The sequence below is a fragment of the Perca flavescens genome, chromosome 18, assembly GCF_004354835.1.
Source record: "Perca flavescens isolate YP-PL-M2 chromosome 18, PFLA_1.0, whole genome shotgun sequence".
Lineage (NCBI taxonomy): Eukaryota > Metazoa > Chordata > Actinopteri > Perciformes > Percidae > Perca > Perca flavescens.
In genome coordinates this window covers 29143882-29169956 of record NC_041348.1, presented here as the reverse complement: position 1 = coordinate 29169956, position 26075 = coordinate 29143882, and the positions used below count along the sequence as shown (strand labels likewise).

At 41.0% G+C, this 26075-nt stretch overlaps 1 protein-coding gene across 1 annotated transcript in view; it reads right to left on the bottom strand.

The window, feature by feature from the left end:
* LOC114572876 (cnksr family member 3) overlaps nucleotides 1-26075 on the bottom strand; it is a 74327-nt gene that overhangs the window by 36024 nt on the left and 12228 nt on the right. Inside the window, exons 2-4 of the mRNA XM_028604657.1 lie at nucleotides 16270-16433; nucleotides 7513-7715; nucleotides 3814-3901 (exon numbers count right to left, since the gene is read on the bottom strand). Coding sequence (XP_028460458.1) covers nucleotides 3814-3901; nucleotides 7513-7715; nucleotides 16270-16433 — 455 coding nt within the window. The remainder of the gene's footprint in view (nucleotides 1-3813; nucleotides 3902-7512; nucleotides 7716-16269; nucleotides 16434-26075) is intronic.

Sequence of the window (26075 nt, the reverse complement as noted above, 5' to 3'; positions counted from 1 at the left end):
TACACCCTCATACTCTGCTGCTGACTGGCTAGTAGTCCTTACCTAGGTACTGTCAGGGTACACCCTCATACTCTGCTGCTGACTGGCTAGTAGTCCTTACCTAGGTACTGTCAGGGTACACCCTCATACTCTGCTGCTGACTGGCTAGTAGTAGTCTTTTTCCTGTCTGGACGTTCAGATAAAATCAAACGCGTTTGTAAGTTTTAAGTCTTGGTAGCGAAGGAAGGAAGCAGCAGACCACTAGAGCCAGTGTTATTTATTGTTGCTATGGTGCTGCGCTAAGCTAAACGCTAAAGAGAGAAAACTGCCGTTTTTCAACCCTTCTGAAGCGCCATCATCCAACGGGAAGTTTTACCGGTGGATAACTGCAGACCTCCAGGTCCTGGAGACATTCATCTGCATGGACGGCAGAACGGAAAATCTGCAAACTTTCCCTCAAGTTACCAGCTAACGCTAGCGGTAGCTAGCTAGCTTGGTTAAAGTTTTCTAAACAAATCTAGTCCTGCAATGTGTTGTTGGAATCCTCTCCAGTGAAATACATAAACACGTTTACACCGTTTAGCTCTCAGCATTTTAACCGTGTTAACTCCAGCTGCTAGCTAACAGTAGGCTAACGTTACCTGCTGTTGAGTGTAGGGTTACCGTAACTAGTGTCCCGTGCGGCAATATTTCAGTTCCCTCTAACGTCCGTTTTCGGAGCATCAGAGAGAAGCGCAGGCATTTAAGTGGCACCTAAATAAGGCACTGAAATCTGCGTTGCTATTCGGTCCGGTAGATAACGGTCATTAAGGCACCGGTGCCGTATTAGCACCGGGTCTCGGACACCCCCCCAAAAAATTAAAACTCTTCGGATCTACATGATTCACGTGGATGACATTTCCCCATTCAAAACGGTGATTTTCGCACTTCTAGTGTATGGTAGGCATAACACTCATACGATTTGATCAACTAATTGATTTGAAGGTTTTTGTGGGCATTTTTAGGCCTTTATTAGACAGGACATCTTAAGACAGAGAAGGGAAAAGAGGTCTGTAAAACTGAGTTTCTCTGTAAATAAGTTTTCTGTAAATAAGTCATTCAGCATGAAAAAAAAAAAAAAAAAAAAAAAAAGACTAATCTACTATAGAAATCTTTGTCAAATAAAGCCCAACACTACCTATTAGTCGACTAATTGACTAAGAGGGGGCAAAATCATGAATAAAAGAGAATAATGAGAACATTAAAGTCAGAAAGTATTGCATTGTTAGTTTCTGTGTGAAGAACTGTCAGTGTGGGTAAAGAAAAGAAAGGAATCAACGGGGAAAGCAAATATTTGAGAAATGACAGCCTACAGGAGAGTGAAACCAGAGGGAGGGACAGCGAACGCCTCCCAGAGACACTGAGAGGATTCCTCCTGCGGTCGGAGAAATAACAGCTCCCTGCAAACGGGCTGACAGGATGATTGAATGAGAGCGCGCACGGCGACGCCTCAATGCTGCACAAAACTCTGTGCTGTCATGTGTAGGGAGGGGACACGCTGCATAAAACCTCCAACTTCAACTGTGAATCCTAAAATAAAAAAATAAAAACTACTTTCCAGATGTTGCTTGAATTATTTTATTGTTAATATATTATTATTGTTAAAAAGAAAACAGGATTTGAGGAATAGAAGATTGTTTTTTTCTTCATAAAAACTCATAAAAAAAGTATTTTAAACCAAGTGAAATAGTCCCACTTCTCCGCCAGATGAACACAGGTCTCTGCAGTTAATCAAAATTCTTATTACGATTTCTGCTGCTAATGATCACAAAAACAAGAGTAACTGAGATTTAAAAAAATAATAATGTTCACATTACATTTTGCTGATTAACTCTTATTTTTTTCCTGTATTCTGAATGAATAACAAAATAATTCAACGGGAAAAGTATTAAAGGGAAATTTCACTGTTCATTTGTTTAACTGTTTTTTTAAAGTGTAACTACAGTTTTTTTTCAACTTATGTTTTTGTGTCTAAGTGACTGATGGGAGCAACTATCTTTGACATTGGTCCAGTATTTAGTGAGATCGCTGCAGTCGACAGCGGAGAAACAAGCTACAATGTAAGTTAATAGGGCTATTGTCCAGGTTGTATTTACCTTCACAAAAGTGCTTGTTTTGCCGCTGACAGACTCAGATTAATATTCTAAGTGTCTGATAACATTATGGAAAGGATTTCTAAGAAGGTCGATCTTTCTGTTAAAGAGTAAGATCATTTTTTTTAAACATAAAAACTTCCGCGAAATTGCGTTCGCTAAACCCACCAGACTCCATGTAAATAAACAGTAATTTTAGCATCATAAAATATAGTTCATTCAAAGTCAACAGAAACAATATAAAACTATGAAAATCCGTTTTGGGTCGTCTTTCCACTTTTCCAACCATTACAACTTTAGTTTTGGTAGAAATAAACACATAGTGTACTGATTTACATGTGAAAATATGTTGGCTCTATGCACGCTAAAAGTACAGTTTTTTTAAATGGAGTCTGGTGGGTTTAAAACTAGTGACTTCAGAGCTGTTTCTGGTTAAACAGAAAGATCTCAAAGATGTTTTAAAGGTCTATCTCTGTAGGGTCCTTTTCATAATGTTGTCAGACACTTAGAATATTAATCTGAGCCTATCAGCTGCAAAAACTGTGTTTTTTAAATTTTTATACCTAATCGAGCAGCTCTAAAAGAACGTCTCATAAAAGCTGTTGCGTTCAATCAGAAATGATGAGGAACAAAACATTAAAATGTAAAAACCGTCTCTGGCTTGTTTTGGTAACTTGTTTTGATATCTGAAAGAGAATCACCATCAAAAGGACTTTGTACATGTAAACAGAATTTATCTGGTTCTTAATCATCATCATCATCATCATCAAAGCCTAAGAAAAACACAGTCCCCAGGGTCACAAGATTTGAAGTCAGGACCTTTTTGTCTCTGACGTCGCTTCAACATGAGAGGCTTCACACAGAAAACATCAGAGACTTTTTTAACAACAGTCAAAGAAGAACTAGAGCTGCAAGGATTAGGCGTCTAATTGATTAGTCTATCGATAGCGAAATAATCTCCAACTAATTTGTGAATCGATTAATCGTTAAAGTAATTCTTCATGCAAAAATAACAGAAAATGCTGTTTTCAGCTTCTCAAAATAGGGGGATTTTCCTGCTTTCCTCTGTTTTATATTACATTAAACTTAGTCTATATCCACGACGTTACACTTCCGGGATTTGCTCCGGTGCAGCCAGAAATTCCACCGGATGTCCGTCCCCTTCCTTTTTCTTTGTTTTGGCGTTCTAACCTCCGGTGGATTTGTGAGGACTATGGTTAACTGCTCCTCAGATCTCTGCAGGGTAAATCCAGACAGCTAGCTAGACTATCTGTCCAATCTGAGTTTTCTGTTGCACCACTAAATCAACTTTTAAACGTACACATGTTCCACCAGAACAAGTTCCTTCACAAGACTATTTTGCAGATGCACTGTGGCGCTGTCCAGTGAATAGCACCGCCCAAGACAATTGTGATTGGTTTAAAGAAATGCCGATAAACCAGAGCACGTTTTTCTCCCATCTCGGAATGCTGTGTGGACTAGCCAGTCTGGCAATGCGAGACTACATTAAACTGAATATCTTGAAAAGAACAAGACATATAAAGATCACCTCGGATGGACATTCCTCACAATTTTTTTTGACATTTCATAGACCAAGCAATTAATCAAGAAAAAAAATCGGCAGATTAATCAAGGTTGACAATAATGGTTGGCTGCAGCCCTAGTCAGAACCCCAGCAGAGGGATGTTTGAGCCTCACTGACCTTCTGCACGGTGGAGGTGAGCTCCAGACACAGCTGGATGATTCTGCTTTTGGTGGAGGTGAAGTCGTTGGCGCTCGTCAGCGGAGTCCTGCAAACACAGGATAGAAGTTTTGTTACAGCGAGGCCATCTGGAGTGAAAGCATGAGCCGATGCCGATACGGTCAGGACTCTGTCGGGTTCTGATAGCAGGGGTTTCCCTTTGCATTAATAAGTTGGGTTGCACGATATTGATAAAATGTGATGTTGCGATATCGATAATGAATATTGCAATATCGATATTAATTTCAATATTTTTTAGTTATTTAGATTTTTTTTGGGGCTTTTCCGCCTTTATTTGACAGGACAGGTAGGTGAGAAAAGGGGAGAGAAGGGGGGGGAAAGACATGCAGGAAATAGTCACAGGTCGGACTGGAACCCTGGACCTCTGCGTCGAGGCATAGACCTCTCAGTATATGTGAGCCTGCTCCACCCACTGAGCCAACCCGGCCACTAATTTCGGTATTTTTAAACAAATTAAAAATTAAAAATTACAAAAGTTATGGGAAAACGCATCAAAATAGATTCATAAAAAATACAACACAAGGTTTATTTCTACCAATGGTCATATTGGACTGGTCCAACATGAATAAATAAATAATGACCATGTCTACAGAACAGGACATGTTCTACTGGTTGGACAGTATAAAATATATAAATAAGGACCATATCTACAGAACAGGACATGTTCTACTGGTTGGACAGTATAAAATAAATAAATAAAGAGAACAGGACATGTTCTACTGGTTGGACAGTATAAAATAAATAAATAAGGACCATATCTACAGAACAGGACATGTTCTACTGGTTGGACAGTATAAAATAAATAAATAAATAAATAAATAAATAAATAAGGACCATATCTACAGAACAGGACATGTTCTACTGGTTGGACAGTATAAAATAAATAAATAAATAAATAAGGACCATATCTACAGAACAGGACATGTTCTACTGGTTTGACAGTATAAAATAAATAAATAAAGAGAACAGGACATGTTCTACTGGTTTGACAGTATAAAATAAATAAATAAAGAGAACAGGACATGTTCTACTGGTTTGACAGTATAAAATAAATAAATAAAGAGAACAGGACATGTTCTACTGGTTGGACAGTATAAAATAAACAAATAAAGAGAACAGGACCCAACTTTTCTTTCTCTTCTCTGAATCAATCCATTTAGTTGTCTCTATCTATTTCTTCACTTACACTGTCACTGTGTTGAAATATGCCCACACGTGTTACGCTCCATAGGGTTTGTCACGTAGTGGACCCATGCGCTGACGTGTACTAATGTGCACGTGGCACGGTAACTGGCCAATGAAACAGGATCATTATAGTGTTTCAAGCGAGCTCTAAATCAATCACAACTAAACCACACTACAGCCAATGGACGGGACGCAGCGCTCCACGATATAAAGTAAATATTGCATACTTATCGCCACACTTTCGATATAATATTGCGTAACGTGATATCGCGATAACGATATCGAGTTGATATATCATGCACCCCTACTAATAAAGCTTCAGGCGCAGCAACCAAGCAGTTTTAGGCAGCACCTAAGCCGAATTAATGTTAAATCAATGACATCAATATGAACTAAACAACTTTTCTCAGATCTAATGACTGTAGTTGGACTTCTTTAGCAAGTTTTGTTGAGCTTTTCCAACATTTCAGACATAGCTATGGGGATTATAATGGTCCAAAATGATGTGGAAAAGAGACACAAACTACCACAAAGGGACACAAAATGTACTCTTTTGTACATTTCTTAAAAGGTACTCTGAGCGAGGTTACGTGTTTTTTAGGCTACAACACTTTTTGTCACATACAGCAAACATCTCCTCACTATCCGCTAGCTGCCGGTCCCCTGAACACACGCAGTCTCTGTAGACAGAATAGACAAACTGTGCCAACCTGCACCACCAAACATAACAAACAGCGTTTCAGCCAATACCGACAAGAAGGATTTGGGGGTGGGGGTTGGGGGAGTTAGTGCGTGGAAGCACTGAAGGGAGGGAGAGGGGACGGGATGAGGAGGAGGGAGGGGCAAGCTAGCCACCGTTTTGTTGGAAAATATTTACGAACGTCAACAAGAAGTGACGTCACCCAACATCGCTTAGAGCCCCTTTAAACCCTTTCACACCCAGATTGTACCTGGGTTATTTTTATGACAGTTCTAGTGGGTGGGAAATAGCCAACCTTTGCTCACTTTTTTATTATTATTGTCATGTTGACCTTTTATGCCTTTATTGGACAGCCATAGAAGAGGATAGTAGCCGGAGTCATACTGTTGACGTTGCCGTTTATTGTCAGTATCGTCCCATGATCCATCAGCGACTCCACACCATTATTAACTCGCCAACAAGCAGAAATAAAAATTGCTTTTCTAAATAGTGTTCTCTGCGAAGCTGCCGTCTGTTCTGGTTTCAGTTTCAGGAGTCCATTATAAACCTTTGTGCATATTATATCCATAATATTTTAAGCTTTCCAACATAATAGTTGGGACTCAGGACTTTTTTTGGAGCAAGTCGCTGGAGAAAAATAAGGTGTGCAAAAATAAGCCAGCTGCACGTTCAATTTCAATATCTTTACATATCTTCTGCTGCTTATCTCATTTTCACGTTGCAGCTACAGGATGTGAACATTAATTAGACTGCAACCCAATCAAAAATGTATTTTTCGATACTGTAGTTTGCTAAAAAAATGACATTTTGATGTTGTGGATTGGATACTAGACTCAGATTCAACACCAGCTCAAGGTGTTGGCGTGTGCGTGGCTTGACACACGACAGATGTCAGGTGTGTTTTGGGCATCAGTGCAGAAACTTGTCGGCGTTTGTGGGCAACAGCTGCAGTGAGCAGGAATGTTCTTCAAGTTGATACAAGCTGGGAAAAAGCTGAAGGAGTCAAACAGCAGACGGAGAGGCGCACTGACAGCTGACAGACATCTCAACAGCAAACAAGGACCCGCACTGAGACAGTACCTGTGTGTGAGAGACTTTGTGGGACACTCTTTTGTATTTCTCCAAAGGTCTATTCACAATGGGGGCGTTCTTTTCCGTGTGATTAATTCGCATGTCAATATATTTTTTAGAACTGTTGATTTTGTCATGAGAATGTTTCACACAGTGGCGATAAAGCCATTTTTTTCCCCCAGAACGAGGTTGATTTTTCGCAGCTTTTGCACCGCGAATAAAGACATCAACCAATCCCGTTGTGTTGTTTGCTTATGAGAATCGCAATACAGCAAAACAGAGGCTACCATAGCGTCCCCAGAAGGTCTTCAAACTGTCCCACCGTCATGGTAGATGAACTGGCGCAAATATTCAAACTTGCATCGCTGCCGGTGTGAATAGTTTTGGCGTGAAATCTTCACAGGCGATTATTTAGCATTCCTGTGTCGTGTATTCGTCACATCTCCGGCGCGTAGGTCTTTATGCACCTACTGAACCAGAATCAATGGTTCCAGACCCTCAGTACGTTTATGGTGTTTTCCATCGGTTTGGCAAAGACTTTAGGTGCACATACTTTGGTGGAGGGGTGTAGGGGTCCTCCCACAAGAAAAGTGCAATTTGACAACATTTTGGACCATTATTTTCACATCTATCATGCACCCTAAGTCTTATACTGGTAGGGAAAACCCTGGATTTGTGTCTACCTGTCCAGCCAGGCCAGCAGACTCTTGGCGGCGCCGATCAGCTCGACCACGGCGGTCAGGAACTCGTTGGAGGGCTGATGGGAGATTTTGCAGTGGTAGGCGGGGTTCTTCCTGCGCTGCGACACCGAGCTGTTCAGGTTGTGGTGCGCAGCTCTCATCTTCCCCACCAGAGTCTTCAGGTTGTCCTTCTCCACGCCGTAGTTCTGTGAAAACAACAATCGTACATTTTAAACATAACCAATAATATCAATATGTGTGCATACGTCCTAACTTTCGGAGGACTTTTTTATAAAAAAGAATTAACTCGTGTTTGCGTGACTTTCCTCTAGAGATGGCCCAATACCATTTTTTTCTTCCCGATACCGATTCCGATACCTGAACTTGTGTATCGCCCGATCTGATACCAGTGTGTCATATATTTGATTAGGTTTCGACAACTGTATACTGCTATCTCTGTATGGATATGATATTATTTCTATCTTTGTGAAACATGAACAAACACAAACAATGAATGCCCCAGAACTTTCTTTTATTGTCCAGTTTGACAGTCGGTTATAACGGAAAAAGAACATAAATAAACTACTTTAACGTAGATTTTCTTTAGGTCTTTATTACGTGGTATCAGATCGGTGCATTAACTCCAGTACTTCCCGATACCGATACCAGCGTTTTAGGCGATATCGGAGCCGATACAGATACTGGTATCGGTATCGGAACATCTCTACTTTCCTCCCTGTGCTCCAGTTTTTCCTCCCACCATAAAAACCCAATCCATGCTAGGTAACTAGGACTACAGTTGAAAATGGCTAACACTGGTGCATTTACAGATATGTTGATTCATGTAACATTGTCATAATCAAAAAAAAAAACTAAACTAAACAATAATAGCTGCAGCTGATCAGATTCTTTTCCCATCTTCACAGATCTATAATTTATTCTCTCAGTCAGCTGACGGTGTGAACACGCTGGCTCGCCTGAGGCAGCCAAGATGTTTGAGGCGTTGGGACGCTCAAAGCCAATAAAAACATCTGCAGCCAAACTGGCTTTCCACCTGTCGACAGACTGCACTGTAAAAAATAATAAAACATGATACCTTAAAGTTCAAACATGTTTCAGGTCAGCTTTCAAATCATGTTGGAAGTAAAGTGATCAAATATGTTTATCAGAAATAGCTGTCATTTTCTATTATTTGCGCTTGTTATGATTGCTGATCAACCTTGTGATTGTTTTTCCGGCTAATCAATTAACTGTTTAGTCTAGAAAATGTGGATAAATGATAAAAGATTCCCATCACAATATCCCAGAATCCAAGGGGATGTCTTCAAGGGGAGGGATGGGGCTCTGCACCACTAAAGTAAACTATTTAGTGATCATCACAAAAAGAAAAGAAATATATACTTCAAGCTCTATGTGCCACATGAAGGATGAAACGAGTAGAAGCTGTTCATTTTGGAATCCGCGTCTGTAGGGCTGCGACTAACGAATATATTTTCATTATTGATTATTGTGATGAAATGCGTCGTTTAGTCGATAAAATGTCAGGAAGTAGTGAAGAATGCGGTTATTATTTCCCAGAGTCCAAGGTAATACATTTAGATGTCTAAACTAAAGATTCAAAACCCAAAGATATTCATAGAACCAAGTGTTTACGAGTAAGAAAATCACCAAACCCTCACATTTTAAAGAAGCTGGAATCAGCTAATGTTTGGCATTTTTGCTTGAAAAAAATAAATAAAAATGACTGAAACAATATCACATTATCGGTCTTAACTTTACATTTGCGAGGGATCAGATTTTAGGAAGTCGAGAAGATCTGTGGAAGTAAAGCCTACAGTTTTAATTACTGACATCTTCTACGGATTGTCTTTACGTTTGGAGTGGCTTTGGCTCGGTCATTTTGCAGGAACTGTGGCTCTGACACGTGGTTGGGAGACCTAAGCTCATTTAGCTTAGCTCGTAACGGTAACAAGGAGATTTATTTATCTTCTGTAGCACTTATACAACACAAGGGCCGTCAGATAAGCTCTACACAGCACGACTGTGTTCTTTTAACTCCTATAATAAAGCTGTGGCGTTTGAAAGGGTCTCAGGTGGAAAACTGATCATTTGACAGGCAGCGGAAACTGCTGCTGGAACAAAACTGAAACGGATCTTCCTCTACTGTGTTTGAAAGTGTGTGTGTCAGGGGAAGGGTGGGGGGTCTTTCTGACAGGTGGGAGGGGTCACATCTGTTTCCTGCTCCACACCAGAGAACAGTGAACTCAGCTCTGTGCTGCAAAAAGAAAAAAAATAGGAACGTCCCTTGACCTTCTATTGAGTCAGACAGGAAAACTCTCCCTGAATCACACGAGCTGCTGCTGCTGCTGAAAGATCTATCCGTGACTCTGTCCGGTCCGATGTCACGTCCATGTTCTGTACTTGGGTCTCATAAGGACTTCCATTTTCGCTGGGGGAGATCCGAAGCCTTGGAAAAAGCTAGCAAATTAACCTTGAGTTTAGAATATGAGTAAAGTTCAGGTTTTTTTTCCAACTCCAACTTTCGATCTTGAGTCAACGATTGTCAGCCAAGTCTCCTTTACAGCCCTCAACAATCGGAGTACATACATACCGTGCATGTATAATTAGAACTGGATACAGCGTTCCACGTGGAGCCCCGTTCATTCCTATGAGAGAGGCTAATTGGCGCATGGAGCCAAAAATGACACGCATGATCTGCGCTAGAGCTGAATATCTTTGCCGGCGGGTTCGGTCTTAATTTCTATCATTTTACACGTGCTCAGGCCGGGCTTGGGATGGCGCTCTGGGTTGCGCGGTAAATGAGCGGCGGTCAGGTGATGCGTTTCGATTTGCGTGAAAATGGATGCTGAGGAGGTGAAATGGACGCTGGCCTCTGGAGGACTTCTTTTATTTCTTTGCTCCAACTTCCAAGTGGCCTGTAGCCGACGTTAGTCATGGATAAATTATGTTAAAAAAATATATAAAATGACTCATTCTTGACAAAAGGCAAAAGAGCTGTGTGTGTGCGTGCACACATTTGAATAACGTCGGGCTGTAAACGGGTTTGGGCTTTTGAAAAGCTGTCAATCAAAATGTAGTTGTTGGGCTCAGGCCGAATTCTGTCGGGCTTGGGCCTTGTCTGACTTTTAGGGCCTGATTACAGCTTTAATCTGCACTGCTTCTGCACCATGCGGCCCATAGAGCAGGCGCCATAGAGACCTCCGCTGGCCGAGTCGGCTACTTCTGGTTTAGCGCTGCGCTAACTTGAACGAGGATTAAATGATTTAATCGTGCGGCTCATCTAGACTTTCTAAATGCAGGGTTTACCCTACCATTAAGCCGTGTTGGGCACCACCTAAGCCGATTGAATGTAAAATGAATGTGAGCATCAAAACCAACTGACTGACTTTTCTCAGATCTGATGATTGTAGTCGGTCCCCAGTGGACTTCTTTAGCAAGTTTTGTCTTTTAGTCTTTTGTCTCTTTTCTTGAGTGTTAATATATTTATTTATTATCTGCTCTAGCTTTTCCAACATTTTAGACACAGGTCCAACATGATGTGCAATTTCTTATTTTTTTTTATTGAAAAAACGTATTATTTTCTTGAGGGAGGACTCCTAAACCCAAGTCTTCCACAAACCTAGGGAAAACACTGCGAATGTTATCGGACCCAGTGGCTCAAATTCTAATTGTGAAATGAGTCATTTCGCGGGGGTCGTGACGCTAAAATAAATGTATCCATTGATTTCCAGACATCTCTTTCGAAAAAAGTCTTTTTGGGGCCAATGGGCATCATGTGACGGGCCGAGTGTGTAATTCCTGGGGGTCTGGGTTGGACGTGATGGTGAACTGGCGTTTCTAAAAGGGGAAAGAATATAAAAAAGAAGGAAGGAAGGAGAGCATGTGTATGAACAGAAGGAGAAACTGATAAGTACTTCCTAAATATGCAACAGTTGATTTAAAAAAAACGTGGATACAGAAATGTGAACTAAATTACCAAAACTGGTCATTTTGGGAGAATTAGTTGTGTTTAGGTAGGATTTCTAAATCACATGAGGTCCCCTGGCAATACTAGTCCTGTACGAATAGAGCTTTACCTACTTACTGGGTCAGCTGGGAACCACTGACCTAAACTGAACTACAGAACGGGCCACACACACACACACACACACACACACACACACACACACACACACACACACACACACACACACACACACACACACACACACACACACACACACACACACACACACACACACACACACACACACACACACACGACAGTCAGCTCGAGTCGATCTGCTTTACTTCAAGATAATGTCACCGTTTTATTTCCTAACAAGCTGAGTCATATCAGACACAAACTTATCTCGGCCCATTAGCACATTTTTTACTTACAGTACTGATTAAATGACATCTTTCGGGAAAAAATATAAAATCCTTTCAAATCCTTGAAATGTTGAAGTAACTATTCCACACTGACAAAGCAGTTTTAGATATTTAAGGATCCTAATGCCCTACACTGTTTACAGTAATAAACTGGCAGCAGCTTTGCCAGTAAACCGTTTGAGTAAGCATACTGTATTTTACTGTAAATAGACTTTTACTGTATTATTTGATTTTATATATTATTATTTCTCCCAGAATGCATTGCCATTTACAGTATGATCCTGTATAACATTAAAAACAGTAAGATGCTGTGAGATTTTGGCTGTAAATTCACATTAAAAAGGTTTAGAGTGTAGCAGTCTGCATCTGCTCATATCCAGACTTAGGCTGAATCTCATTTCTCTGTCTTACCCCTTCCCCTAACCCCTTCCCCTTAGTTTTGCGCATTCACGTGAGAGTAAGGGCTATCCCAATTCTCATTTTGATCGATGGATAGGGTTAAGGGGAAGGGGTAGATACCCCTTAAAACCAAGCAAAGTCCCGAGCTTACTTGAATCGGCTTTGGCCGCGACTCTGGAAGACTTGGAGTTAATCTTTTCTTTGAGAAAAGAACAAAGAACGGCACTAAAGTCATTCTTAAAAAAGGAAGATGTGTTCGGAGTTTTGCCAACCGGATACGGCAGAAGTTTAATCTATCAACTAGCGTTGCTCTGGTTGGTTGTAGTGCTATCCTATTACGTGCAGAGGGAATTTGAAAGACAACCGCTTATCCCGCCCCTCGGATTGAGCCTCGCCAATGGGGAGTTCCCAGACCCAACATCTTGATGTGGGTCTGGCTTGTCAGGCTAGTCCAGATTCCTTTAGGAGTTCAAAAAAAATAAACTTTTTAAAGGGATTTTCCCTTGTTCTCAACAAATATCTAGACTCAAAGATTATCTGTCAGATAATCTTCCCTTTAACTACCCTGGACTGGAGCAAAGTTGATATTGATGGATGTAAGAATAACTGATTTCCCAAAGCTTCTGTTACACTGTAAACAGTAGAAGTATGTGTGATAACCGTCTCTGTGGTCCCTTTTATTTTGTCAGCGGTGACAGCAGACTGTCAGGCTCCATTTAAAAAGGCGGCTGGATCCCATTCAGTTCAGTTGCACCGTTAAACCTCGGCACGGACTGTAAATCCTCCTTTTCACTGCGACACAGACAGTCAGAGCTCATAAACAGCTGACTGAGGGAGCTCTGTCTGCAGGCCAACACTTTATCGGTTTTAAACAACAACTCTGAAATGTTTGGCTGTTTTCTTGGTGGGTTTGCTTCAGCTGAGGTCAAATACTGCATCTTAAAATGAACATTTAAAAGCAAGGGAAGGCCTTTTTCTTTTACAGTGTGGAAGTATTAAAACCAGCAGTGTGGGCATGTTGCCAGATCTGATAAAGATTGAACACAGTGCCTTTTATTTACATCAGCACATTCTCTGGCATGAGAGGCAGGACTGGTATAAACCACTGCTATCAGATGTGATAGACATGGACAGGGGCGTAGCACAACATTCTGTAGAAATGCATTTTCTATGGGCCCCTCCATAGCTATCCACTGCTATTCAATCTAGCTTCTTTGGGTAGCTTTGGGTACTCAGTCCCCTTCCCCGCTCCCCCGGGCGCTCAGATTCAACACAATCACACACGTTTAGAAAATATGATGTTGCTCTGCTCTCAGCAGGAGAGCTCCTTTACACGTGGACAGACAAGGAGCTTCTTCTAAGAAAGATACGGGAGCTCTTTCAGGTACTTTCAGTTAGGGGTGGGAATCACCAGTGGGCCCCACACACACAAAATATCATCACGATTTTAAACATATTGGGATTTCTGCCAAATACTGCAATTTATAACCATTTTTACAATTATTTCCCCATGTTCAACGTCACCAGAGAAAACTTTTTTTTAAATCTGAAAAGATACATTTCTTTGTTTGTTCATATCACTTCAAAAAACTCAACTGCACCAACTAGTAGCACTGAAAAAAAACAGATTTTTTTATTCTGGTACACAAAAGTTTAATTGTCATGTGCAATTTGTATATTTTTTTAAAAAGGCCGATACTTGGTGTCCTTGTATGGATACAGTATTGCCATGGAAAATATCGCGATACTATGCTGTATCGATTTTAATTAGTTTGATTTTAGTTAACTCTCTGAGGGTTGTCTACACTCCCACTCAAAAAGTGATATTACAAAATTTCATTTTTGATATTTATTTTGATTTATTTTATTCATATACTACGCTGCTTTTGTGAACCCAAGACTTTTGTGAACTCATTTCCAACACCGAAACGATTGAGCGTAGGTTTGTTTTCACAAGAGATTTGAGAAATATTTCCGCTTTAGAGCCAAATTATGTCTTTACACATCGCTCTGGAGCTATTTTGTGTGTCACTGTACAGAAAGTTGAGTTTGTGCTAAACATTTTGATATGAAGGGGGAACGGTCCATTTACGTTCCTCTGGGTATAACGTGACCACGCGGACTGCAGGTTACTGGTGTTACAGCACCTCTCGTGGCTTCTGAAGTCTAAACAACTCAGATAACTCGCTGCAGCTTGAGGTCACCAGTGTGTGAAGCTGCTTGGAATATTTATTTGGGGTGTAACAGAACACAGATGTTTGGGTTTGGTACAGGACTTAAAATAACTTTCTACATCTACAGCACGTGATCAACAGAACTGTTAAGTTTCTTTGGCCGTTTGTCGGTTGTTGACTTTTAGCGAAACCATGCTCGTCAGGTGAGCCCGGCCCATAGAGGCAGAACGGCAATGAGAAACCAGTAGATTACAGCAACGCTGAACAAGCAGCAAAGGGTTGGAAACAAGTACGTCAAACATATTAACTCATCAGTGACGGTGTTACAGAGAGAGTCTGTCAGCGGAGTGAGTCAGACACAAGCACCCTCTGACTACTGACTCAAACAAAGACAAAGAAACTCCCAAAAACCACAGGAGTTTTTATCATTGTGGATCTGTGGCCACTGTTGCAGAGAACAGAGAGTTAAGCATGATGTTATTAACTCGTCTCAGATTACGGTTAGATTCATAGAAAAAAAGACGCTCCTTATGACTCGTGATCAGACCCAAACAGAATCTGCTTTTTTTCGGCTTGAGTGGAGATGTGTTAACATTCTGAGATTTTATTTTAATTTTTTTTTATTTGTTTAAAATCTGCGGAAAGTTCTGCGGAAAGTTCTGCGGAAAGTTCTACGGAAATTTCTGCTGAAAGTTCTGCTTCCGCAGATTCTGTGTGGCCTTCCTCATAATCCTCATGTTTGGGAATTTCCTCAGTATCAAAAGTAATCCGATAATAGTTGTCTGTCTCTGTGGTTACAGCCCAAACAGGAACTGCTAACAGCTAGTTCAGCTTTCCATACCACGTGCAAGTTGGCCAAAAAGTAAACACATACAGTCCTAAAAGAGTTGTAGCCTACAGCTCACTCACTGAGCAACATTATACACTAGTCTCGCATTGCCATACCTTCCTCCACAGCGCTAGGGCTTGGCGATACGGAGAAAATCAAATATCACAATGTTTTTGACCAAATACCTCGATATCGATACCGCAACGATATTGTAGTGTTGAGTATTGGTGCTTTCACAAAAGAGTTACACAATGAGCTTTTTGATAAATAATCATCAGTAATGTGGCTATAATGGCAAATAGCTAGAACAGTCTGGTAAGTTCAGGAAATGACATCACTTTACTGTAATGCAGCTTTTAAAACCAGGAAAAGACACCACTTATGCCATATTACGATATCCAAAATCTAAGACGATATCTAGTCTCCTATCACGATATCGATATAATATCGATATATTGCCCAGCTCTACACAGCGCTGTGGAGGAGGAAGGTCTGGCTAGTCCACAGAGTATTCCATGATGGGAGTAAAACGTGCTCTGGTTTATTGGCATTTCTTTAAACCAATCACAATCGTCTTGGGCGGCTGCTGCTGCAAAATAACCTCTAGAAGGAATTTGTTTTGGTGGAACGTGTGTACGTTCAAAAGTAGTTTTAGTCGTGCAAAAGAAAACTCAGATTGGACAGATAGTCTGCAGAGATCTGAGGAGCAGTTAACCATAGTCCTCACAAATCCACCGGAGGTTAGAACGCCAACACAAAGGAAGAGGAAGGGGACGGACATCCGGCCGAAAAGGCAGAAGGCGCAATATCCAGCGGCAAGGGAGCAAATCCCGGAAGTAAAAGGTGGTGGATATAGACTATACATACATAAACGTACACGTTGAAGTATGACAGTTTGTTTGATGTTACCCCAGTAATATTCATCCAGAGGAAAGAACCCTGACAACGATGAAGTGTGTGACTGACCAGAGCGCAGAGCAGATCCACGGCCTCCAGCAACAGCTCCTGGTGTCCGACCCGCGCCATGCCCAGAGACAGCAGCTCCTGGTGGGACATCCTGAGCAGCTTCTCCCCGTCAACCTGCTGCCGCTGGAGGGACGGGATGTACGGCTGCAGGCTGTCGTCCAGCCCTGAGGGGACAGACGGAGACACAACACGCTGAGAGGGGACACCAGGGAAAGACTTAAATAAAAAGCACTCCTGTGCTTTCTTTAGGTCGTTTAGGTTTTATTGACAGAATTTAACAGGCATTAGAATAAAATGACTCAAGAAACCACCGTCTACTTCCAAGTGAAGCAAGGAAAAGATGATGGATTACCTAAACTACGCCATGGCTATTCCCGTCGTAAGTAAGGTTTATGTTTCATATCGGAGATGATGAAAGACATGTCAGAGACTCAGGGATTTAGTGGCACTTTAATAAAAAGCTACACAATACTGCAGAAAAAAATAAATAGGCATCAGAAAACTTCTTTAGGGCACAAGGAGGAAGAAGATGACAAGTACTATACATGAGAGGGAGAGAGAGTAGACACTGAGAGGGGACACCAAGGAAACAGGAAAGACTTTCATAAAACTTTCTTTAAGTTGTTTGGGTTTTATTAACGACATTAAAAAAAACATATTTACAGGGCACAGCCAGGGAGGAAGAAGACAAGTAGGGGTGTAAATTACACGTTTGATCAGGATACAGATACAATATGGATATTTACTGATATTGCAAAGTCTGCAACGATACGATTCAATTCAGTTACATTCAAAATATTTATTTACAAAAAGCAACTTAAATATGACTGGTCAATAGCACTACTGAGCTCTTCCAGACAGTTAAATTAAAAACAAAACTACTCTTTTAAAAACAAAGTGGGAATTTCACAATAAAGACGCATGTTAAAGACGACGATATGTATCCATATTTCCATATTTCGATGATATCGGATAACTAACTGCGTGTCAATCACTGCTCACTGAAGTCCTGGATCTTCACAATCCTACCTACAGCACCTTTAAACGCCACGTTGGGCAAGTAAATATAACAACCCATTTCCCCGTTCGGGTGTCATCGTATCATAAATAATTTGATTTGAATGCAGTTTTTTTTTTTTTTATTCAACGCAAAATCAGCCAAAGTCCGCATATTTATGCGGGGGGCACACTTTTGCCACATAAATTGCCAATTTCTGCGCAAAATATGCGAGGCTTGCATGATTTCATAATCCCCACATTTTCGTTGCAAAAAAGTCCCATAATATATCTTAGCAGAAAGTTGAAAAATGTTGCGTTAACTTCACACAAGAGCAGCCATTTTCCCCTGTTGCCATGGGAACGTTATGAAGTGACGTTATGAAGTGACGCTATGAAGTGACGTAATTACGCGACGTGAACATCATTGAAAAACAGGGTGTTGGGGGAATCACTTTTTTTTTTCCATCAAAATGCAGTTTTTGCAAGTTCCCGCAATTTCATAGCATAAAAATCGCATAAATATCCCGCACATTTCATCGCATTTTTTAAGAAAACGTGCCGCATAATCAGGATTTTTGCCCGCAACAATCACAAAAAAACTCTGCACTTCTGGAAGGACTGAAAAACCTTGACGTTGAACCCTGACCCCTAATGACAGGTACTGTGCACCTGAGTCAACGATGCCCAGACAGAGTTTTCCTTTCAGCAGTTTCAGTGAAAGTCGTCTCGGTTATGATCCGTTCAGGTTTGACAGTAAACAGAGCTGCTGAGTCAACACAGACTTATTGACTCTTCCTGCTGATCCATCAGAGTTAACATCATCCTGCCGCCTCACCACACCTCTGCTCGGGATCACTCTGGCCTCAGACAGACAGTCCTGCACGCAGAAGGTCCCCCAGTTTCACCCCAAGCATTCGTCACAACTGTGATAGGCTCAGTTGTTAATAAAAGTTAAGGTTCGGCCCAATATTACAGCAAAACTCTACCTTTATCTACAGTCTCCATGTTTGTCGATCGCTCGGTTTGAAGGAGCTCTTGTTAGGGGGTCAAGAAACTGTCAAATAAAACACATCCTAAAGTTTACAAAAAACGATTGAATATGGAGTCATAAATGGGGATAAAATCTGAGCATTTAACTTCAGATAAGTCTTATTTGAAGACTAAATCAAGACAACTGAGTCTCAGTTGTCTTGATTTTCTTATGTAAACAGCTAATATTAAAAATTCAACATCTTTATTTGAGAGCTGCAATCGATTAATCGATTAGTTGTAAACTATTTAATTAATCAGAATGAAATGAATGAAATATTCTGTGATACCAGCTTGTTAAATGTGAGTATTGTTCTAGTTCCTTCTCTCCTCTGTGAACGTAAACTGAATATTTGAGTTGTGGACAAAACAAGACATTTGAGGACGTCATCTTGGGCTTTTTGGGAAACACTGATCCACATTTTTTTTGACATTTTAGAGACCAAACAACTAAACGAGAAAATAACGCATTTAAAAAAAGTCTTATATTGAATTTTAACTAAAAATACAAAATCATCAATGTTTAGATACGTTAGTTCTTTAAAAAGGTGCTGTAGGTAGGATTGCAAATATGACAGAAAGTTAGTTTTATAAGTCTTACCTACTGCACCTTTAATGAGTTCATCCTGCAGGACTAGCAGATGAGACCTGGGCGATCAAAAACGATGTAAAAAAAGAGACGCAAAACTACCACAAAGAGACAGACGGACACCAAATGACCACAGAGACCCAAAACAACCTCAAAGAAAACAACAATAACTTAAAAAGAGACAACACGACTACAAAACAGACGCAAAAAAGCCACAATGAGATCTTTTTCTTGAGGAAGGACGACCAAACCCCCCGGCCAAATAAGCGCACCTAACTCTTCCAAAAACTCTGTAATTAAATATAAAAAGGCAAACACTGAAAAAGAATGACCGATAAATGATGTGCCTTTTTTACGATTTTTTTGTATAACGTTGGCGATAACTATATTGTACCAGTTGATAGATTGTGATGACGATACAAAACACGATATGTTGTGCAGTCCTAATCCCCGCCTTCACTCCCTGTAACGTCATGTGACTGTGAGCGAGACACTGCCAGCTCCAGGGGCTTCACTCTGCGCCCGACCCTGAACTCTGACCTCCGACCTCTCTGTGAAAGGCAGCAGCGGGAGACAAGATAAAAGAGTTCTCACCGCTGGATCAATGGAGGAGCATCCGCGGACATCCAGAACAGGATTCTGCTGACAGCAGTACGAGCAGTAGGGGTGGGAAAGAATCGAATCGGGACAAAAGCATATGGTCCCAGCTCTAACGAGTTCAGCTCGGGGAGCGTTATGGAACAACATTATGGAAAGGATTTCTAAGGAGGTCGACCTTTCTGTTAAAGAGTAAGATCCTTTTTTTAAACATACAAACATCCGGGAAATTGCGTTCGCTAAACCCACCAGACTCCATGTAAATAAAGAGTAATTTTAGCATCGTAATACACACTTCATTCAAAGTGGACAGAAACAAAATAAAACTGAAAAGCCGTTTTGGGTCGTCTTTCCACTTTTCCAACCATCACAACTCTAGTTTTGGTAGAAATAAACACATAGTTTACTGATTTACATGTGAAAATATGTTTGCTCTATACACGCTAAAAGTACTGTTTTTTTAAATGGAGTCTGGTGGGTTTAGAGCTGGTGACTTCAGAGCTGTTTCTGGTTAAACAGAAAGGTGTCAAAGAGGTTTTAAAGGTCTATCCCTCAAGGGATCCTTTTCTATAATGTTATCAGACATTTAGAATAATAATCTGAGCCTGTCAGTGGCAAAAACAAGCACTTTTGTAGCTTGTTTCGCTGCAGCGATCTTGCTAAATACTGGACCAATGTCAAAGATTATTGTTCCCATCAGTCACTTCGACACAGCAACATAGGAAAATAAAATGGTAGTTACCCTTTAACTAATTTCATGATTAATTTATTTCAAGTTGCCTATTTAGATTTAAATGTACAACGTTTAAACGACAAGGCTACGGTTGAAACATCTAGTTGACTAGATTGAACTAAAATTGATCCGTAACTATTTGGATAGTTGATCAATCGTTAAAGTAACTTTTAAGCAAAATTGCTGAAAATGTACTCGTCCAGGTTCTCTAAAATATCTTGAATTACATATTTTTGGGGGCTTTTGGTCTGTTGGTTGAACAAAAACAACCAATCTGAAGAGGTTACCTCGGGATCTGGAAACTTGTGGACATTTTTCACTTTTTTTCCTGACATTTTAAAGACCAGTCAATCAGAAGACATAAATTGCAGCCCTCGTCACCCCATAATGCAGCTAAGTTGTAAATCAAACTGCCTCAAATATCAGTGAAAAGTTCTTACGGTTTTAAAAGAGTTTAGAGAAACTGCATTAGCATTACATTTACACACCAAGAATATCATTTTAGTTAGAATAACATGGGAATTAATCCCCAAATCAAGCTGACATTTGTGCACTTCCAACTGTGTGGAGTAACGGCTCTGTGTTCGACTCCCACTGGGTTACGCTAAACTAAAAAAATACAGTTTGAGAAAGCTGAAGCACCGAAATGTCCGCCAAATGGCAGACGCTGTGAAGGCCTCAGCACCGGGCCGGATCAGCTGGCCAACACATAAGCCTGAGCTGGTGTGAACAGTGGAAAGAAAAACAACTGCCCCTGCATGTGGTCATTAAAGTGTCCCGAAGGAACTCCGTGACTCCCGCTCGTCTTCAGACGGACAAGTGGGACAACAGATGGCCGACACTCGCGCTGACAGCAGGGAGGAAACATTCCTCTCTAACTAACTGCTGATGGGACACCTCTGTGTTGTCGCCAGCCCACACCTCTGACAACAAATACAACTATTGGACTATTAAAGGGGCTTTCTCTGCCATTACAGGGATTTCCCTGGGGTTGTCAAAGACTTAAGTGCGCACATTTGGCAGAAGGGTTTAGGGGTCCTTCCTTTAGAAAATGAGAAGTTTTTTAATAGATATAATCACCAATTTCACATCCTTTGGAGCATTATTACCACCATATCTGTGTCTGAAACGTTGGAAAAGCTAGAACAGATAGTAATTAAATAAAAACAACCCAAGTCTTCTGGAGACCAAACAACAATCATTAGATCTGAGTATTTCTGTGGATGAGGAGTGTCATTTTGTTAGTTTTGATGCTCACATTGATTTTACATTCGTGTTAGGTGGTTCCCAAAAACGGCTTGGGTGCTGCACCTAAACCTATTAAAAAGGTAGGAAAAACGCTGCTTTAAAAGGTTTTAGGTGCAGCACCCAAGCCATTTTGGGTAGCACCTAAACCAAACAAATGAGTGAAGGAATTTAACTTTTTGACTCACCGGCTAAGTTGGCAGGTTGATGAAAAAAAATCCACCAAATTAATAAATTGTGTTTCATTTGTAGCATCACATAACTTACTGGCTGGGGTTGCCAAAGGAGTCCCTTTGTGGTAGTTTTGAGTCTCTTTTCTACATAATTTTGGACCATTATTATCACCATAAATGTTGCTGAAACGTTGGAAAAGCTTGACAAAACGAGCTGAAGAAGTCCAACTACAATCCTTAGATCTGAGAAGAAGTCTTTTAGTTACATTCACTCGGTTCAGGTGCTGCGCCTGAACCTTACATTGGCAGGGAAACCATGATTCCAACATATTTCAAACTAAACTCCTTCCACTGTCGTCTGACGGCGTCTGGGGAGAGTTTGCGGTCATTAGGAATGTGTTCGTGACAGCCTGGATCACGTTATTGACACCGGAGGAGGCCGTTAATCTCTCAGCTGCACAGCGGGGGCGGCTAAATGTCACGCGACAGCCAAATCGGCCGCTAATGAAAGCATGGCAACGCCGAGGCCAAGCCTCCCTGCAGAGCACGGAAACCTTCACGAGCAAATCTGAGCTTCTGTTGGGCTTTTAAAATCAGATTATTCCTTCAACACAAGCAGGAAATGTCCGGTAATACGCTCATTTTTGATGGGTTCGGGTCCAAAATCACTGGCTTAAAACTGGTTTTGTGTGACTGTTTTGCCGAGTCATGGGAATTTTTATTTTTAACAAACGAAAGCGTACTCTCCACTGTGTTTTCATAAAATACAATCTAAAACATAAATGTTTCCTGAGGACGAATGGGTGCCAACATCCAAAGCTGGAACCAATGTTCTCGGGAGAAATAAAATGTCATTAATTTATGCGACAGTTGAGGCATTTTTTCACATTCCACATTTTGAGCGTCGCAGTCAGGGTTTGGCGCTCGGCCCAAAACTGTTGGAAATGGGATTCAAACGGCCTGGCACGCGGCCGGGGTCCGAGCAGGATCACCGCACTGAAATACAGCTTGAGCGGTTTGTGTTTTTGGCTTCGGAGATGCTTCTCAAGCAGCAGGACGACTGAGACACAGCAAACTGTGGCTGTGTGCACGAACACCGCAAAAAATACATAGCCGTCCTGTCCTTGACTGAAGAAATCCTTAGTCGACTAACACATATGATTTTGTCAACTAATATATTAGTTGATTTAAAATCGACAGATCTGTTAAACTGAGTTCCTCCACAGAGATTCACGCAAAAAAGCACCACTTTAAATCTCGTGTTTACCAGAGATGTGCTTATGTGTTTCTTGGGAATACATCATTAAGCATGAAAAAAAAAAAAGAATAAAAAACCCGACTAATCTAAAAAAGAAAATCTTAGTCGACTAAGACAAGAATGACAAATTAGTCAACTAAGAGTGGGTAGCTCTAGCGAAAACTACTGACAAGTTATGAGACGTTAAAACGGTTTAAATGCTCTTTAATATATGTAATATATATGATGATAGGATCTTTTCCTTCTGTCTGTTCCAAAAGGTTAGAACTGAACTGGGGAAAAAGGGTGTTTAAGGGCGTTTTCACACATGAAAGTCCGAACCAAGGTCCGGACCAAGCTTCATGTTTTTGTTACATTGTCTACATTTGATCCGGTAAGTTGTGGTTTCACACGGCAGTTTTGCAAGCGCACTAAAGATCTATACGTGACAAACCTACGTCCTGCCGTCATCACATACGTGAGCTACGTCTCCAGATACTTCTAACTGATTGGTTTGTTGAAGGGCTTCCTCGTCCTCTCATATGCTCTCTCTGTGTCGGAGTTTTTCCAACTGCCTGCTGCTCTCCCCCTACTGCCGCGGCCCTTTCTGTTTTGTTGTGATGTTGAGAAGCAAGACACGGGAACTTTCTTTCTGGAGCATTTATTCAGAGACAAACTGAAACCTACGCTGTACATTTACCACTTAACAAATAAACTGCTGATGTATTCTCTGCTCTGATGGCCGACAGCTGTCTTCTCTGAACGCATTCACCGTCACTCTCTCTCACTAAGCACCTTAAAGGAGCTTCCCCGGTCTTGTAACACAAGGAGAGCCTGCCAGAGCTTCTTGTATTTGGTCCAAAAGTCCAAACCATCCAAAAAATGCTTTCACACTATAAACGAACCGGACCGAGACCACCTCTTTTTATCGGACCAAAATTTGGGCTTTTGATCCGGACCGCGGTCCGGGGGAGGTTTCACACCTGTAATTTTGGTTCGGATCAAACTAAAAAGTCCGAAAGTCCGGACCAAACGAGGTATGTGTGAAAACACCCTAAGTTTGCTGCTCCCTCTACCTGGAACAAGTTACAGAAAGCCATGAAACTTAATGAGCTGCTTCCACAAAGCTAGAAACTGTCCCACCGACATCCTAAAATATGTCCAGAACCGGTCCTGGTAGAGTTTCAGCTCCTGTATGAGGCAGTGGAATCCTCCTTCTCCTTCTCTACCTTATAACATGGGATGTACCCAATGTACCGAGATTGTGGTTTGTATTAAAACACTCCCGAAGAACACGCATTTCTTGGGTGAAAGTATTTTGTTTTCCCCGGGAAGCGAACTCCGCTCCCTGGCTTGAAAGTCCTGAAGACTAACGTTAACGTTAGAACGTATAGTTCACGAGAACAGGCTCCCTAAACATATATTTTAAGATTATAATCTACATTGTGTATAAAGACACTCTTTGCACACACAGAGTTACTACCACGTGCATTTTCAAAAGCTTTCCAGAACTTTAAATCATCATAAAATTCTCTCTCATGTTCATCTTTTAACGAGACTTAGGTCGAGCAGCAGAACAGTTCCCGACCTTGTTCTGATTTACCACGCGTCTTAATCTAATCAGCCCATTTCAAAAGATTTAATCTCTGCTCTCACTTTGAAACTGACCTTGTTGACAGAAGACATTTGAGTCATGAAAGCCCTCTGGAGACCGACGGAAGGGAACAGACACACCTCAACATCGACAACTTTCTCACCGAAGTCCTGCCAGAGTCGGTAAATGTTGTCTCTCCAAACGATGACTGTGCTTTTCTTGAATATTGTCTTGAATATTTGTGAGATAAAAGCTAAGTGGTGATGAGCACCAGTTCAACAAGTAGGGTTGCCCGATGGCCCGGGGACAAGAACAGCGCTACGTCGGTTTTAAAGTTTTTGACATTTCTTTTTCCAATGGTTTTTTGTTCACGTTTGACGCTTAGTAGCGTTTTATTTGGACGTTTCTTTTTCAACGTTTTTCACTTTAATTTTTTTTTTTTTTTTAAAGAATTTGTTGGGTTTTTTTTACGTTTTATTTTTTATTTAAGTGAGTAAATTTTATTTGTATAGCAACTTTCACAGATAAAAATTGCAAAGTGCTTCCTAATAAAATGGAATACAATTACGATTACGTTGCGGACGCTTTTACAGGTTTTTTCCCCAACTTTTAAAGCTTTTGGCTTTTTTCTTTTAACATTTGTATAGGGTCCAGTGAAAATGGACTTTGGGCAAGTAGAATTAGAAAAAAAAACTGACACTGAACCCTGTAAAAGTAAATCAAATGCCTTTTAGGAAACTTTTCAGACTTTAATTGAACCTGGTACGGATATTTGCATTTCCAGAAGCACCAGATTCCACAGTTTAGCCACAGATATAACAAAAGGTAATTTCTCCGCCTGTGGTCTGGTCCACTCTGGACCTCTGCCCTGCTGTCAGTCAGCTGACGCTGGGAAACTCTCTGTGTACCGACAGACAACAGCAGCAGCAGCTCAGGGTGGGAAAGTAGCACTTCTTACTGCAACGACAAAATTGCCGGTTCGCCTTGAAAAGCCATCAGACCCAGCCACTGCTTTACCCCGCTCAGTTACCTGCTGAGAAAACAACAACTTAACCACAAAAACTAGGTATGGACCGATGACTGGTTTACCGAATACCAATGTTTACCAAAATGGGTAATTCAGTGTCAGATCAGATAGTGGGTTTTGTTTACATATGAGATTCATGCATATGCTTACATCCAGTGCTTTCCCTAGTTTTTTGGAAGACTTAAAGCCACTTACACACCGGGGGCGTGGCGAATAAGTGACGCAAAAATGCGAAATAATTGCCTGTGAATATTTTTGCATCAAAAACTACAATTTGCAACAGTTGTTTGGTGCAAATTCGCGCCAGCTTCTCTTTCCGAAAACAAGATGGATTCATCCTCATCCAATGATGATGACTTGGTGGTCCTTCTCCTAGTTCGGCAAAGAAGGAGGAGATTTTGGGTACATCCAATGTTACAAGGTAGAGAAGGAGAAGGAGGATTCCACTGCCTCATACAGGAGCGGAAACTCTACCACGACCGGTTCCAGGGGTTTAGGAGTCCTTACTCAAGAAAAAGTTGCATCTTTCAATAAATAAAATGCAATTTCTCCCTTACATGTTGTGTCTCGGTGTGGGTTTTGC